At 48.5% G+C, this 15,970-nt stretch overlaps 1 protein-coding gene across 7 annotated transcripts in view; it reads left to right on the top strand.

Annotated features, from left to right (window-relative positions):
* The window catches only part of LOC119957314 (cytosolic purine 5'-nucleotidase-like), a 150,444-nt gene that overhangs the window by 64,468 nt on the left and 70,006 nt on the right, over positions 1-15,970 (top strand). Inside the window, exons 1-3 of one of the 7 annotated variants that reach the window (XM_038785177.1) lie at positions 14,060-14,194; positions 14,508-14,607; positions 15,398-15,544. The exons of 4 other annotated variants lie outside the window; for them this stretch is intronic. In XM_038785177.1, the coding sequence (XP_038641105.1) occupies positions 14,582-14,607; positions 15,398-15,544 (173 nt within the window). In that variant the 5' untranslated portion in view covers positions 14,060-14,194; positions 14,508-14,581. Of the gene's footprint in view, positions 1-13,732; positions 14,195-14,507; positions 14,608-15,397; positions 15,545-15,970 lie in introns of those variants that run through there. 2 more of the 7 variants (XM_038785179.1, XM_038785178.1) reach the window with 2 other exon arrangements.

Raw genomic sequence — 15,970 nt, 5'->3', positions numbered from 1 at the left:
ACTCTCAGATTCCCTGAACTCTGTCTTTTATTGTTAAAAATGCATTTAGCTGAAATAAGGGCTGTAGTTACGAGATAAACATCAATAAATCCAGTTGGACAAGTTACTTTATATTACAAGGAGGAGTTGAGGCAAAGTGCATACAGATATTTGAATGGAAGCCAGAGAAGCACAAAGAAAGATAGAGAAATGTTAACTATGTTAGATGAGTAGGGGTGTGAGCAGGTTCGATGAGAGCATGAACACAGGGATAGACCTGTTGGGCTGAATGAATTATTTCTGATAGTTCAATGAAACCATGTTCTGGGGCATAGTTGTATATTGTTCTCAAACACAAAAAATAATGGCAAATACATGTCCAAAGCCTTGAAGTTGTATGTGTTTCATGCACAGATATTTGTTTCCTTCTTCATGAATGGAGTGACCTTTGACATTGTTCACTGAAGGAGACTTATGAACAGAGTTTTATTTATCTCTCTCCTCTGTCAGCCCGTGGTTAATATAATCAAAAGGGAAAATACATTTTGGGTGAGATTCTCTGGCTTCCCCGCTTGTTTCTCGGCGGTGAGAGGCAGCCCGTCATTGACCAATGGTGGGACCTTCTTGTCACGCCTCTGTCAATGGGATTCCCATTGAATCCACCCCACACCGCCGGGAAACCCGCGGTGGGGCGGCGCCATCAGCAGGACCGGGAGACCCTGCCAGCATGAACATCCAGACAATCTCGCCCGACTTCTAAGTTGTAAATTTAGTTCACTAACAATTATTCTGTCAAATATTCTCCAGAAGAGATTACTTTCAGGCTTTATCACAGTGCTTTCTTTTTTTAAAATAAATTTAGAGTACCCAATTATTTTTTCCAATTAAGGGGCAATTTAGCGTGGCCAATCCACCTAGCCTGCACATCTTTTGGGTTGTGGGGGTGAAGCCCACGCAGACACAGGGAGAATGTGCAGACTCCACACGGACAGTGACCCAGGGCCGGGATTCGAACCCGGGTCCTCAGCGCCGCAGGCAACAATGCTAACCACTGTGCCACCGTGCTGCCCCTTTATCACAGTGCTAAGTGTTCCTCCGATTCCATAAATGTGTAGCAAATATCTCGTCCTATGAGGATTGTGGAGGGCAACACAACAGTTGCTCAAACGGGTACAATTCTAAAGCAGGTACAGAAACAGAGAGACCTGGGGCTATATGTGCACAAAAATATCAAATGTGGCAGGACAGGTTGAAAAAGTTGTTAAAAAGACCTTTATGTGGTGGAGCACAGAGTACAAAAGCAAGGCAGTTATGATAACATTTTTAAAACTCTGGTTCGGCTTCAACTGAATTGTTATGTCCCATTCTGGGCACTGCACATTAGGAAGGATGTGAAGGCTTTGGAGAGGCTTCAGAATAGATTTCCCAGAGAGGTTCCAGGGATCAGGAACTTCAGTTCGGTGGATAGTTTGGGGAAGGTGACCCTGTTCTTTTGACAGAAGAGAAGATTAAGAGAAGAGGGAAAGAATGATTAACACAGTGAGTGGTTTGGATCTGGAATGTGCTGCCTGAGACTGATGGAAGCAGATACAGTTGGAGCTTTCAGAGGAAATTGGATAGCAGCTGATGACAGAAGATTTGCAGGTATGTTGCAAAATGGGGCAAGCTCAGTTGCTTTTGCAGATAAGGTAGCATGGTTATAATAGGCAGAATGACTGATACTGAAGCCATTTTCTAACTCAATGCTATGATTTATGGTAACAATCAAAAAAACACAAATTGCCAAATTCTGTAGATGTTGTGGAGCAAGTTTTGTTCTCACAGTCGGAGACATGCATCAAACTATTTCAGTTGTTCTCAGATCTGTTTGTTCTTCTGAAATGTTGAACACTTTGTGATTGATAAAATGAATGAAAGGTCACAGGCACTGAGGAATCTTTACTACTGAGGATTTGGATCTGAATCTTCTGCCTGACCTACTTATTCTCAGTTTCTTTGCACAAGAAGTGTCTGAAATACAAGGTCCAGGTTCAGTCTGCCATGAGGCGATGCCTGCACTTTGTATCGGATGATGTCAGTCATGCGTTGTGGAAGTCCAAATTAAAAGGAAGCCCAATCACTGGGATTGTCTAATTGTGGATTTCAAAATTAAGGGGTGTTATGCGATGCTTCCTGCTGGCTTTTTATAGTGTTAGGATTTGATTATTATTGGACCAACGCTCCTTGAAGAGATCAAGAATAAAAAAGTTGGGCCCCACCCGGCTCTCTGCTGTTTAGAGCAGTGAGGACTGAGTCACCTGTCCTCGGTTAGATGCTCTGTCAATGCCAATTTGGCTGGTCTTCAGCGATGATGTGACAATTCACTTCATTGCTGTTGCTGTGTTGTTGCATTCGGAAGAATAAAACTGGTGAAGCTAACTTGGTGAAGCTCCAAAGACCTCTGATAAATGTGGCCACATAGCTTGCCAAGATTTCATTGATATGGCTGGTACTTTGGTGATTACGGTGAGATGCCAGTGGATAATGAACAACGGTGGGACTGTATACTCAAAATAATTTAATTCTATCTGAAGAAGTAGGGGGAGAAACCAGCAGATTGAGTAGTGGCTATAGGATGGCAAAGTCTTTGTTTTTGGAGAAATATATAGGAGTAAAATCAAGCATTTATCCAATACAGCAATATATTTAAAAGAGAAGCAATGAGACAACTGTTGCTGTTTACTGTGTTATATTTTCACTTCACTGAATAGTCACTGCACCTGAGGGTCAGTCTGCAGAACGCAGAGATAACTAAAGCTCAAAACATGAAATGGCACAGGCTATGCTGCTGGCCGCTTGCAGTGTAGCTCATGCAATGTTAGCGTATCTTCATATTTTTTTTACCCTTTTGGGGAACAGCGGGGCAAGTGGTGGAAGGATTTCCGAGCTGATTATCAGCCTGTTGAACCATGTTGAAAGCTCCTTCCTTGACCAACAAGTCCTGACTTAGAACTCAAACTCGGAGCTTCTGGTCCAGCGGCAGGGATGCTATCACTGTGCCACAAGGCCTCCTGGTTGTAGTACCCATATGTGTCAGTCTCATCTGGAGCATAATGTAAGTCTTCCACTGATTCAATGCACATCTTTCAAACTCGGACCATGGCGATCCATCACTCACTGCTGAACATACATTCAGCTGGATAACAGACCCTTCACCACCACCCAAGCATACGAGCATTATTTAAAGAACGAGTCATCTCGTGATTCAACTTACAAGTGAGGTGCCTGTGACAATTTGACAAGGAATTATTCAATGAATGGCATAACACTGGGAAGTTTTGAGGAACAAAGGGACCTTGGCGTGTTTTTCCATAAATCTCTGAATGAGAAAGGGTAGGTTAATAGGATGGTGAAAAGGGCCTTTATCAAAAACTTGCCTTTATCAATTGTGGCACATATTATAAAAACAGGGACCATGTTGGAGCTGTATAGAACTTTTCTGAAACCACAGCTGGAGTACTGTATGCAGTTCTGGTCGCCACATTACAGAATGGTTGTGATTGCACTGCAGGTGGTGCAGAGGAGGTTCACCAGGATGCTGCCTGGGATGAAACATTTAGGTTATGAAGAGCTGTTGGATGGGCTTAGGTGGTTTTCATTGGAGCAGAGAATAGAACATACAGTGCAGAAGGAGGCCATTCGGCCCATCGAGTTGCACCGACCCACTTAAGCCCTCACTTCCACTATCCCCGTCACCCACTAACCCCTCCTAACCTGTTTGGACATTAATGGCAATTTATCATGGCCAATCCACCTAACCTGCACATCTTTGGACTGTGAGAGGAAACCGGAGCACCCGGAGGAAACCCACGCAGACATGGGGAGAATGTGCAGGCTCCGCACAGACAGTGACCCAGCGGGGAATTGAACCTGGGACCCTGGCGCTGTGAAGCGCCACTTGTGCTACCGTCCTATGGGGTGACCTGACTGGGGTGTACAAGATTATCAGGTGCACGGACAGGGTGGATAGGGAGCAGCTGTTCCTGTTAGTTGAAGGGTCAATCACAAGGGGTCACAAGTTCAAGGTGAGGAGCAGGAGGGTTTGGAGGATGTGAGGAAAAATATTTTCACCCAGAAGGTGGTGATGGTCTGGAATGCCATGTCTGGGAGGCTGGTTGAGGCAAGTTGCCTCATCTCCTTTAAAAGGTACCTGGATGAGCACTTAGCACATAATAACGTCCAAGACTATAGGCCAAGTGCTGGTAAGTGGAATTAGATAAGTAGGTCAGGTGTTTTTCACGTGTCGGTGCAGACACGATGAGCTGAAAACTCTCTTCTGGACTGTGATCTGCTGTGGAGATGTTTGTGGAAATACTGAGACTTGTTTTTGAGATTTGCTGGTGAGCTGGTGCATCAGGGAGTGTAGAGGATTTGCCCCCACACCACCCTCTCTCTTCTGCAAAGCCTGCTTGAGATATAGGGGAACTATAGCAAGTGGAGCACATGCCTGTGTTTTCAGAAAGCTTTCAGGAGCAATTCCTGAGGTGACAAGGAAGTGTTCATGGAACTTATCATCTTCCTCAACAGGACTGGAGCCGAGGGATGCGGTCTACCAGCCGGCCATGTTGTGCCTGGAAGTCAGCATGCCATGGTGCAATGTGGCCAGTAGATGTTGGGAGACCTCACTCCTGGAATTTACCCGGCTCACTATGCCTCGCAAGATTCAACTTTATTTTGGGGACTCAAGGTGCGAATCCCAACCATTGTAGGTGGGATCACTTTTTGGCAAATCTGTATATTAGAGCAAGACTGGGGCTGTTTAGCACACTGGGCTAAATCACTGGCTTTGAAAGCAGACCAAAGCAGGCCAGCAGCACGGTTCGATTCCCGTAACAGCCTCTCCGAACAGGCGCCGGAATGTGGCGACTAGGGACTTTTCACAGTAACTTCATTGAAGCCTACTCGTGACAATAAGCGATTTTCATTTTCATTTTTTCAAGACTACTAGTCTCACTCTAATATTCAGTTCCCTGAGGTAACCGAGGTATTATCTATCCCCTTCGCCTCGCAGACCTCGGGCGAGCACCATTCACTACTGGTAATCACAAACAGGGACCAGGCGGAACAGCACTCGTGGGGGTCTCCCAAGAAATCGGAGGTCCCCAGGTGCTCGCCATCTCGACAGGATAGCACCCTGGTACTGCTGGTGCCAGACTGTCACCCTGGCAGTGCCACCTTGGAGCCAGCCTGGCACTGCCAAGGTGGCACTGTCAGATAAGGGGCAGCGCCAGGATGCCATGGAGCCAAGGAGCTGGCATTTTGTTACTGATGTGGACCGGGCCCGTGAGTGCCATGTGCATGTGAGGTGGGGTGCGGGGAGCCCCGAGGACCCCCTTATAGCTGAGTTGGGGCTTTAGGAGGGTTCGGGGGTTGCGTTGGGGGCTCGGGAGATCGGGGCGCCATTTTAATCATGTCCCAATCTCTCCTACACTGAGGAGTTCAGGCAAGTGGGGCCCCTCAGTGCAGAATCCGGGACTAAGTGCGGCTGTGGCGATCCCTGCTGAGGCCCTGTATCTATCTGAAGTCACGCTAGTTAGTGTTGTGTTTTTCGGCTGTGATAGATCCACCTTCCAGGAAGCAGCCAGTTAAGGACAATTCAGACACAAAAATCGAGAGGTTAATGCTGCAGATTAACCAGCAGGAATTATAAACCATTTTCCTCAATTTAGCTGCTTGCCCTCCCAGCGGGGCTGCTTATGAGGGCTAAGGCTGGAGCTGGACATGGTTTCTCTGCTCAAATACCTGACAACATGATCTTTCTTCTCAGAGCTTTTGGATTTGTGCTCCAGCTTTTCATCCAGCCTCACAAGGGCCCTTAGTCTTCTGTAGTGTCCATAGTGAATATTTGTACATGACCATCTAAGTTTATTTTTGGCAGTTACACTGTCTCATTTTGTGGTAATCCCTGCAAGAGTGTTGGGCTTGGGCAGAGAGTCGTAAAACCAGCAATAGCTTGAACCGTACACAAGCCCACGAAGGTTTGAGACAGGGTTGGTTGGCCCCTTCGTCTGAACACATGGGCAGAGAATCGCTCTGCAGTAATCAGAGGTGAGCACATTCAAAGACCTGGCTGCTTGCCAGACACTCTTTTATGTAATGTTTCCTCATTGTTGCATTCCGAATCATTTGAATGGTTTGTGAATTGCAGAAGTGCTCAGGAGAAGGCAGTGAGTACAATTTGAAAAACATCATGCAATATCAGTGACCTTGGTGGAAAATCTATGGTTCTGTGTTAAATATTTTTTATTTTAAAAAAAATATATTTATGCAAATGTTCAACGATTTTCAACAAAACACTGTTGACCTCCACCTAATGTTCCGCGAGAAAGTCTAGGAACGGTTGCCACCGCTTGGAGAACCCCTGCACAGACCCTCGCAAGACAAACTTTATCCTTTCCAGCTTGATGAACCCTGCCATATCATTAATCCAAGCTTCCACGCTTGGGGGCTTCGCATCCCTCCACATTAGTAGGATCCTCCGCCGGGCTACCGGGACGCAAAGGCCAGAACACCGGCCTCTTTTGGCTCCTGCACTCCCGGCTCGTCCGATGCCCCGAATAATGCTATCCCCCAGCTCGGCTTGACCCGGGTGTTCACCACTTTGGACATAGTCCTCGCAAAGCCCCTACAGAACCCCTCCAGTGCCGGGCACGTCCAGAACATATGGGCGTGATTTGCTGGGCTCGCCAAGCACCTCAAACAACTGTCTTCCACCCCAAAAAACCTACTCATCCTCGCCCCGTCATATGCGCCCTATGAACAACTTTGAACTGTATTAAGCTGAGCCTGGCGCAAGAGGAGGAGGAATTAACCCTACTCAGGGCATCAGCCCACAGATCCTCATCCAGCTCCTCCCTGAGCTCCTCCTCCCACTTGCCCTTAAACCCCTCCACCGAGGCCTCCTCCACTTCCTGTAGTTCCTGATAGATCGCCGAGACCTTGCCTTCTCCAACCCATACGCCCGAAATCACCCTGTCCTGAATCCTTTGTGCTGGGAGCAGCAGAAATTCCCTCACCTGCCGTCTCACAAACGCCCTCACTTTCATGTACATAAAAGCATTCCCGGGAGGTAACCCAAATGTTTCCTCTAGCGCCCCATGGCTTGCAAAAGTCCCGTCGATGAATAGGTCCCCCATTCTTTTAATCCCTGCCCGATGCCAGCTCAAACCCCCCATCCATCCTACCCGGAACCAACCTGTGGTTCTCTCGCATTGGGGACCAGCCCAAGGCCCCCACCTCGCCCCTATGTCGCCTCCACTGCCCCCTGATCTTCAGAGTCGCTACCACCACCGGACTCGTGGTGTACCTTGTCGGCGGGAGCGGCAACGGTGCCGTCACCAGCGCCCCCAGACTCTTTTCCACACAAGATGCCACCTCTAGCCTCTTCCACGCCGCCCCGTCTCCCTCCATTACCCACTTACGGATCATCGCCACATTAGCTGCCCAATAATAGCCACATAGATTCGGCAGCGCCAGCCCCCCTCTGTCCCTGCAACACTCCAAAAATACCCTCTTCACCCTCGGGGTGTTATTCGCCCATACGAATCCCATAATGCTCCTTCTTACCTGTTTAAAAATAGCCTTGGGGATTAGGATGGGCAGGCACTGGAACACAAACAGGAACCTCGGGAGGACCATCATCTTGACCGACTGCACCCTACCCGCCAGGGAGAGTGGCAGCACATCCCATCTCTTGAAATCCTCCTCCATCTGTTCCACCAACCGTGCCAAATTGAGCTTATGCAGGGCCCCCCAGTTCCTAGCTCCTGGACCCCCCCCCCCCCACCCCCACCCCCGACCAATCCCCTCCAGTTACGAGACTCCCTCAGTGCCATGGCCAGCGGCTCAATTGCCAGTGCAAACAACAAGGGGGATAAGGGACACCTCTGCCTCGTCCCGCGGTACAACCTAAAGTACTCCGACCTCTGCCGGTTCGTAGCCACACTCGCCACTGGGTCCTATATAACAGCCTGACCCACCTTATGAACCCTTCCCCGAACCCAAACACCCTAAGCACTTCGCAGAGATACTCCCACTTCATCCGATCAAAGGCCTTCTCCGCGTCCATGGCCGCCACTACCTCCGCTTCCCCCTCCACCGAGGGCATCATGATCGCATTTAAGAGCCTCCGGACGTTCGCGTTTAACTGCCTGCCCTTCACAAACCCCGTCTGGTCCTCATGGATCACCCCCGGGACACAGTCCTCAATCCTCATAGCCAGAACCTTCGCCAATAACTTAGCGTCTACATTGAGGAGCAAAATCGGCCTACATGATCTACATTGCAATGGATCCTTGTCCCGCTTCAAAATCAGCGAGATCAGTACCCGGGACATTGTCGAGGGCAGGATCTCCTCCTCCCTCACCTCATTAAAAGTTCTCACCAGCAACGGGCCCAGCAGGTCCACATACCTTCTGTAAAATTCAACCAGGAACCCGTCCGGTCCCGGAGCCTTCCCCGCCTGCAATCCCTGAACCAGCTCCTCCAGACCAATCGCCGCCCCCAAACCAGCTACCTGCTCCTCCTCCACCCTCGCCTTCCCCGCCTGCATGCTCCCCAATCCCTGAACCAGCTCCTCCAGACCAATCGGCGCCCCCAAACCAGCTACCTGCTCCTCCTCCACCCTCGGGAATCTTAGTTGATCCAAGAATCGGCGCATCCCCCCCCCCCCCCCCTCCCACACACACACACACACACACACACACACACACCACACACATACACACACAGGGGCTCAGACCTATACAGATTCCCATAGAAGTCCTGAAATACCTTGTTTAATCTCACCGCACTCCGCACCGTATTCCCCCCTCTATCTCTAATTCCACCAATCTCCCTCGCTGCCTCCCTCTTACGAAGCTGATGTGCCAGCATCTGGCTCGCCTTCTCTCCATACTCATATACCACCCCCCCCCCCCCCCCCCCCCCCCCCCTGCATTTTCCTCCACTGCGCCTCTGCTTTTCCCGTGGTCAATAGATCAAATTCCATTTGGAGGTTTCGTTGCTCCCTAAGCAGCCCCTCCTTGGGGGCCTCTGCATAGATCCTGTCCACCCTTAATATCTCCCTCACCAATCTCTCCCTCTCCCTCCTCTCTCTCTTCTCCCTATGGGCTGTCCCCGAACCACCACCTTCAAAGCCTCCCAGACTACCCCCACGTGCACCTCCCCATTATCTTTGGCCTCCATGTATCTTTGAATACAACCCTGGACCCGCCCGCAAACCTCCTCATCTGCCAACAGTCCCACATCGAGGAGCCATAACGGGCGCTGGTTCTTCGCCTCCCCCAACTCCAGCTCCACCCAATGCGGGGCGTGGTCCTAGATGGCTATAGCCGAATATTCCGTTCCCTCTACTCATTATAAAGAAATCTATCCGGGAATAGACTTTATGGACGTAGGAGAAAAAGAAACTTCTCTGGCCACCGGCCTGGCAAACCTCCACGGATCCACTCCCCCCATCTGGTCCATAAACCCCCTGAGCACCTTGGCTGCAGCCGGCCTCTTACCCCGTCCTGGACCTGGAACGGTCCCAGTGCTGGGTCCAGCACCGTATTGAAGTTCCCCCCCCCCCCCCCCCCCCCCCCATTATCAAGCTCCCTGCCTCCAGATCCGGGATACAACTCAACATACGTTTCATAAATCCGGCATCACCCCAATTCGGGGCATAAACGTTCACCAGTACCACCCGCGTCCCCTGCAACCTACCACTCACCATCACATATCGACTTCCATTATCCGCCACAATATTCATCGCCTCAAACGTCACCTGCTTCCCCACCAGTATCGCAACCCCTCTATTCTTCCCGTCCAGCCCCGAGTGAAAGACCTGCCCTCCCCATCCCTTTCTCAGCCTGACCTAATCTGCCACCTTCAAGTGTGTCTCCTGAAGCATGACCACGTCTGCCTTCAGTCCCTTTAAGTGCGCGAACACCCGGGCCCTCTTGACCGACCCATTCAGGCCCCCTCAGAAACTGCTGACTAGCCATCCCCTTTTTTAGGCCAGCCAATTGCCCGCGCCTCCCGCACCCTCCAGTCCCCCAGGCGACGGACCCCCACCCCAACTCCCTCGTCTACATCCAGCTCCCCTTTGGCCAATACAGCAGCAACCCACTACCCCCCCCCCCCCCCCCCCCCCCCCCCGCCAGACCACTGTCCAGCCATTCTGCTCCACCCATTACGCTCCTGTAAGTCAATTGACTCCTGCTGACCCCGGCCACTCCCGCCATTCCAACGACCCCCCAGTGTGGAAATCTCCCCTGCTACCCCTGCTGATCCATATACGCTCTCCTCCAGCACTGCCTTCCCCCCCAGGCCCCGCCCCTCCCTTCCTTAACGCGGGAAAAAGCCCGCGCTTTCCATCCGAGCCAGCCCCGCCCCCAATGGCGCAGCTCCTTTTCCTGCGCCCTCGCCCCAGCTCCCCGACCCCGGGCCTCCAACCCCCCTTCATCAGCGGCGACCTGCCCCTACAGTACCGGCGCCCACACTCTCACACAGCCCCCACATCATATCCACTCACCCCTTCCCATGTCCCCTCTGCCCAACCCGAAACCAGAAGAACACCCCCACAAAACAGTAAACCCCCTCCCCCCCACATAACAGACCCTCAGTTTGAGTCCAACTTTTCAGTCTGAATAAAGGTCCACGCCTCATCTGGCGTCTCAAAATAGTGGCGACAGTCCTGAAACGTAACCCACAATCTCGCTGGCTGCAGCATTCCAAACTTCACCCCCTTCCGATGGAGAATCGCCTTGGCCCGATTAAAACCAGCTCCCTTCTTGGCCACCTCCGCACTCCAGTCCTGGTAGATACGGATCTCCGTATTCTCCCACCTGCTGCTCCGTTCTTTCTTCGCCCATCTCAGGACGCACTTCCTGTCCATAAAGTGGTAGAACCTCACCACTACAGCCCTTGGTGGCTCGTTGGCTTTGGGCCTCCTTGCCAGGACTCGATGAGCCCCATCCAGCTCCAGGGGCCTCGGGAAAGCGCCCGCGCCCATCAGCGGTTGAGCATTGTAAGTACATATGTCCCAGTTACAGACCCCTCCACTCCTTCAGGGAGACCCAGAATCCGGAGATTCTTCTTCCTCAACCTGTTTTCCAGGTCCTCAAACTTCTCCTGCCACTTATTGTGTAACGCCTCGAGCACCTCCACTTTCACCGCCAGGCCCAAAATATCGTCCTTGTTCTCTGAGGCCTTTTGCCGCACCCCTCGAATCGCCACCCCTTGGGCCTTCTGGGTCTCCACCAGCTTTTCTATCGACGCCTTCATTGGCACCAACATTTCTGCTCTCAGCTCCGCAAAGCAATTTTTGAGGAACTCCTGCTGCTACTGCGACCACTGCGCCCACACTGCTTGATCGCCACCCGCCGCCATCTTGCTTTTCCTCCCCCGCTCTCTTCGCTGCTCCAAGACCACTTTTTTGATCGCTCCACTCCTGGTCCACTCCATACAGTGCTGGGGGAACCTTACTATCACCTTCCCACACTGGGAACCATCGTACAAGTGCCGCTGGGGCTCCTCAAAAGGGCCCAAAAGTCCGTTCTTGGCGGGAGCTGCCGAATGTGTGACCTAGCTAAGCATGGCCGCAACCGGAAGTTGTTCTGTGTTAAATATTGACCATGATAAACCAGCTAAAACTTTCAACTGACTTTGAACTGATTTGACTGTATTTTGCAGTTAAAAAGACAAAATCTCACTGGTGCTCCATGACATTTTTTTCACTTAATTTGAGCCTGCTTATGTGAACTGCAGGCCATGTTTAAAAATACTCATAGGCTATGGAGTTCATCATTGGAAAGTTGCAGTGCAAGTGTTTGTGCTGTACAGCCCATTATTTAACAGGTCTCTTTTATCTGAATAAAAGAAGGAAGGTTCCCTGTTGTGATGTGATTCAATCAGACCATTCCTGTTGAACATCTCCTGACTGGTTTTATCCCAGCTGGACTGCCCTGTTCGTGTGGTTGGAGATAGTTGCCAACCTGACCCTACTTGGGCAAATCATTTGATGGACTTTGTTTTAGCTTAAATGAGCTTGGATTTCAGACCCCTCCAGGATGGGCTGGGTCTTCCTGTCCTACACATTTGGCCTAGAATTCAGTGACAAGAGAATAAGCAAAGAGGAAGATTTTCTGGAACGTGTGTGAACGTGAGGTAATGTTTCGTTTGTGGTGACATTCGGTAAATGCTGTGGCTTAGCCCTCGCACTGCTCTGATTTTTTTTAATTTTTAAGGACCAGCACAAACTCTTTGAGTAGATCTAATCTCTTAAACCTCTTATCCACACAAGCAGCTGATCAGATCAAAAGGATGTCAAGTAAATTCAATAGATTAAAGGTCTTTCAGAGGAATTTCGTTCCAAAGTATCAAGCACTGTTTCTGCTGGTGAAAACCTTTTCTCTGTTACTTTAACCAGTGTTAAAAAAACTTTTTAGTGAACACAAACAACCTAGAGAAGGTAAATCACTGGTATGAAATAATATTGGGTCAAAATGGTGATATAGCAATCCGTTATTAATTAGGCTTGCTCGGGCTGCATGTGGCACAGTGGTTAGCACTGGGACTACGGCGCTAAGGACCGTATAGGTTCGAATCCCGGCCCTGGGTCACTGTCCATGTGGAGTTTGCACATTCTCCCTGTGTCTGCGTGGGTTTCACCCCCACAACCAAAGATGTGTAGGTTAGGTGGATTGGCCACACTAAATTGCCCCTTAATTGGAAATAATAATAAGGTACTCAAAATTTATTTTTAAAATAAATAAATAAAAAGACGTGGTATGTGATGCAGTGGTTAGCACTGGGACTGCAGCGCTGAGGACCCAGGTTTGAATCCTGGCACTGGGTCACTGTCCGTGTGGAGTTTGCACATTCTCCCCATGTCTGCGTGGGTTTCACCCCCACAACCCAAAGATGTGCAGGTTAGGTGGATTGGCCACGCTAAATTGCACCTCAATTAGAGAAAAAATAATCGGGTATTCTACATTTAAAAAAAAAAATTAGCCTTGCTACTCCTGCATTCTTCTGCTCAAACATTTTTGCCCACCAAACTGCTGCACGTGTGAGCTGGTAACCGAGGAGCGAAGGAAATGTGGCATCTCAGACCTGAATGAACAGGGAAAGCAATGAGAAAAGAATCAAGAAATAAATGGGACGGGATGCTTCGTCCTGCCTCGCCACATTTCTGTCTCACCCCACCGGCGGGATGCTCTGTTACCACGGTTGGTCAATGGGGTTTCCCATTGTGGGGCAGCCCCACGCCGTCGGGAAACCCCTGTGCTGCCGGCAAAAAGGAGCATCCCGCCGGCGGAGAATCCCGCCAAGGGACTGAGGAGGACTGAATTTTCAGGAGAACATTTAATTTCAATTCTGTTACTGAAAGAGAAATAGAGATAGGGAAAGTAAAATTGGAATAACAGAGAAAAGTTGAGGCAGAAAAGAAAAATATGAAAAAAAGGGTTAACATTTTACATTCTTCAGAATTAGCCACGCTGTTTAGACAACATCCACTGGCCCATTGTTTTACAGGATCAGTTACTGCACTGCACCAATTAAGAGCTGGATAAAGTATTTATGATAACATGTTGTGACGTGTTAAACAGATTTTCTTGCACCTGATTTGCTGAAGTGAGAAAGTGTGAAAACACCTGCAAATAATTGGATTTGGGTTTTGTTGAGTGCCAGTCGATGGGAGGGTTTTGTGAGATTGTGTAAGTTTTTGTCCCCAGACTTGGGCTAGGTTTGCACAGTGGAGATAGTGTCGGTCTATTTACTTGTCACACAATCGTCAGGAGGTCGTCAAGGGTTTGTTCGACGTGCTGCAGCAGCTGCTAGAACGTGCTGAGCTCCCTGTCAGAGCGAGCACACAGCTCAAGTGATAAACTGGAGCCTCTCAGCTGGATTCAACTGATAGTGTATTAGAAATGAAAAGCTGTAACAGTATTGGCTAATTTCTGCTGGAATGGTCACAGGCTGAAGGCACTGGCTTGATTAACAGCTCTCTTCACTGGAAGCTTAGAGAGTACAAAGATTGAAGGAAGTTGTGAAGTATGGGGAGTGTAACAGGCGAATGCTCAGAGCACAACAATCACCATTCAACTCAGGAGAATCACACCGACTTCCAAATTGCAGGGGATTGTCATCAGGTTGATTGTCGACTTCTGAAACGAGATTTTCAACACAGGTAATACCGTTCAGAGACATGTTGTATTAATAATCGCTCAGAGTCCAAAGTCTAGAATGACATTATACAAGTAATTTCGCTTCATATATTTTCACATTTTGCATATCAGTATGGGTTGTCTAGCTGGGTAGTGTGTACATCATAATGGCAACAGTGTTGGTTTGAAGTAGTCTTGGGTTTTGTCTCCTCAGTTTACTCCTAAGACTGGAAACAATGGCAAAGCACAACTGTATATTGTATAAATTAGATTTTTGAAAAATAACATCGGGTTCTTTCGGAACTTTACACCATCAACAATTTTATTTTGTGAAAGTATTGTGGACCCTCCGAATTAGAAAATCTGCCAACAACCTCTTGAGGTTGTGGACTGAGCACTGTCACATTCCCATGCTCTCAACTCTTCAGCACTACAGGTAGGGAGACAAGTCAACTCACCAACTAATCACCTGCATTGCATTTCTGTTTGTTCATTTCGTAAAAGTCATAATGCTGTAAAGAATCATATTCTAAGAGAACAATAACTGCAATATCGTACAAAGCCCGTCTTGCATTTAGTTTAAAATGCAGCAGAATTGCCTTAAACCCAAGCTAAGGTTATTTTGCTAGTTCAAACATTTAAAGCCACAGTTTCCTCATTTATTGTGTACCTTTTAACACTGAATAGCATGAACAGCTGCTACCATACAGAATTCTCTGTGACAAATGTATGTGGAAAGAAGCTAGGAGAGCAGAAATGAAATGGACAAGCATTGACCATCATGACAGTGTAGACTGAGTGATACTACGTTTTGGTTCAATCACAGAAAATGAAAAAAAAACTAAAATGCAAAATAGAAATATTTAAATGTTAATCTAGCTGCAGTAGGACAAGGAACATTAAAAAATACTGCAGAATGTGTTAAATTGTTCATGAAATAACTATATACAGCACCTTTGAAATCTCCCAAAAAAACGTTAGTCGCAGAATTTAGTTGTTTGGGGAAGAGAATTCCATGTCAGGATGGTTTCAACAAGCAACGTTGATTTCCATATTGTGCATATTTATGTCCATTCAGTTTATTATTTTCATCATGCAATGAATGATAAGGAGTGGCAGAGCCAGCTGAAATTTTGTTTGGGAGAATTAACCTGAATGTGATTCCCGGTGGAAACATTGCAGGAAAGTTTGCTTGTCATTTTCTATTTTTATCTGTTTTGCCTCAGGCTGAGTATCAATTCTGAAGTGACACAAAATGAATGGCAAGTACTTTTGAGTTTCAACTTTGATGAGCTGGTTTCAATGGATGAGCTGGTGCCATTCCCAACCTCAGGACATCCCAAAGAGCTTGAACGCCATGAAGTACTTGTGAGGTTTGGTCACAATTGTAATGTCAGGGGCAGCACGGTGGCGCAGTGGGCTAGCCCTGCTGCCTCACGGCGCTGAGGTCCCAGGTTCGATCCCGGCTCTGGGTCACTGTCCGTGTGGAGTTTGCACATTCTCCCCGTGTCTGTGTGGGTCTCACCCCCACAACCCAAAGATGTGCAGGGTAGGTGGATTGGCCATGCTAAATTGCCCCTTAATTTAAAAAAAATTAATTGGATACACTAAATTTATAATAAAAAAATAAAAAAAACAATTGTAATGTCAGAATCAGAATACCACAACACATAACACAATACCACAACCAGCAATATGTTAACGACCAGATAATCATCTTCAGCAGCATCGGTTGAGTGGTGAATATTCACTCGCACACTAAATTTGGGCTCTGCTGCTGTTTTCCAAAATAGAACCAT

The sequence above is a fragment of the Scyliorhinus canicula genome, chromosome 26 (assembly GCF_902713615.1).
Source record: "Scyliorhinus canicula chromosome 26, sScyCan1.1, whole genome shotgun sequence".
Classification (NCBI taxonomy): domain Eukaryota; kingdom Metazoa; phylum Chordata; class Chondrichthyes; order Carcharhiniformes; family Scyliorhinidae; genus Scyliorhinus; species Scyliorhinus canicula.
Note: the sequence above shows the minus strand (reverse complement) of the source record. Positions and strands in the feature narration are given on the sequence as shown.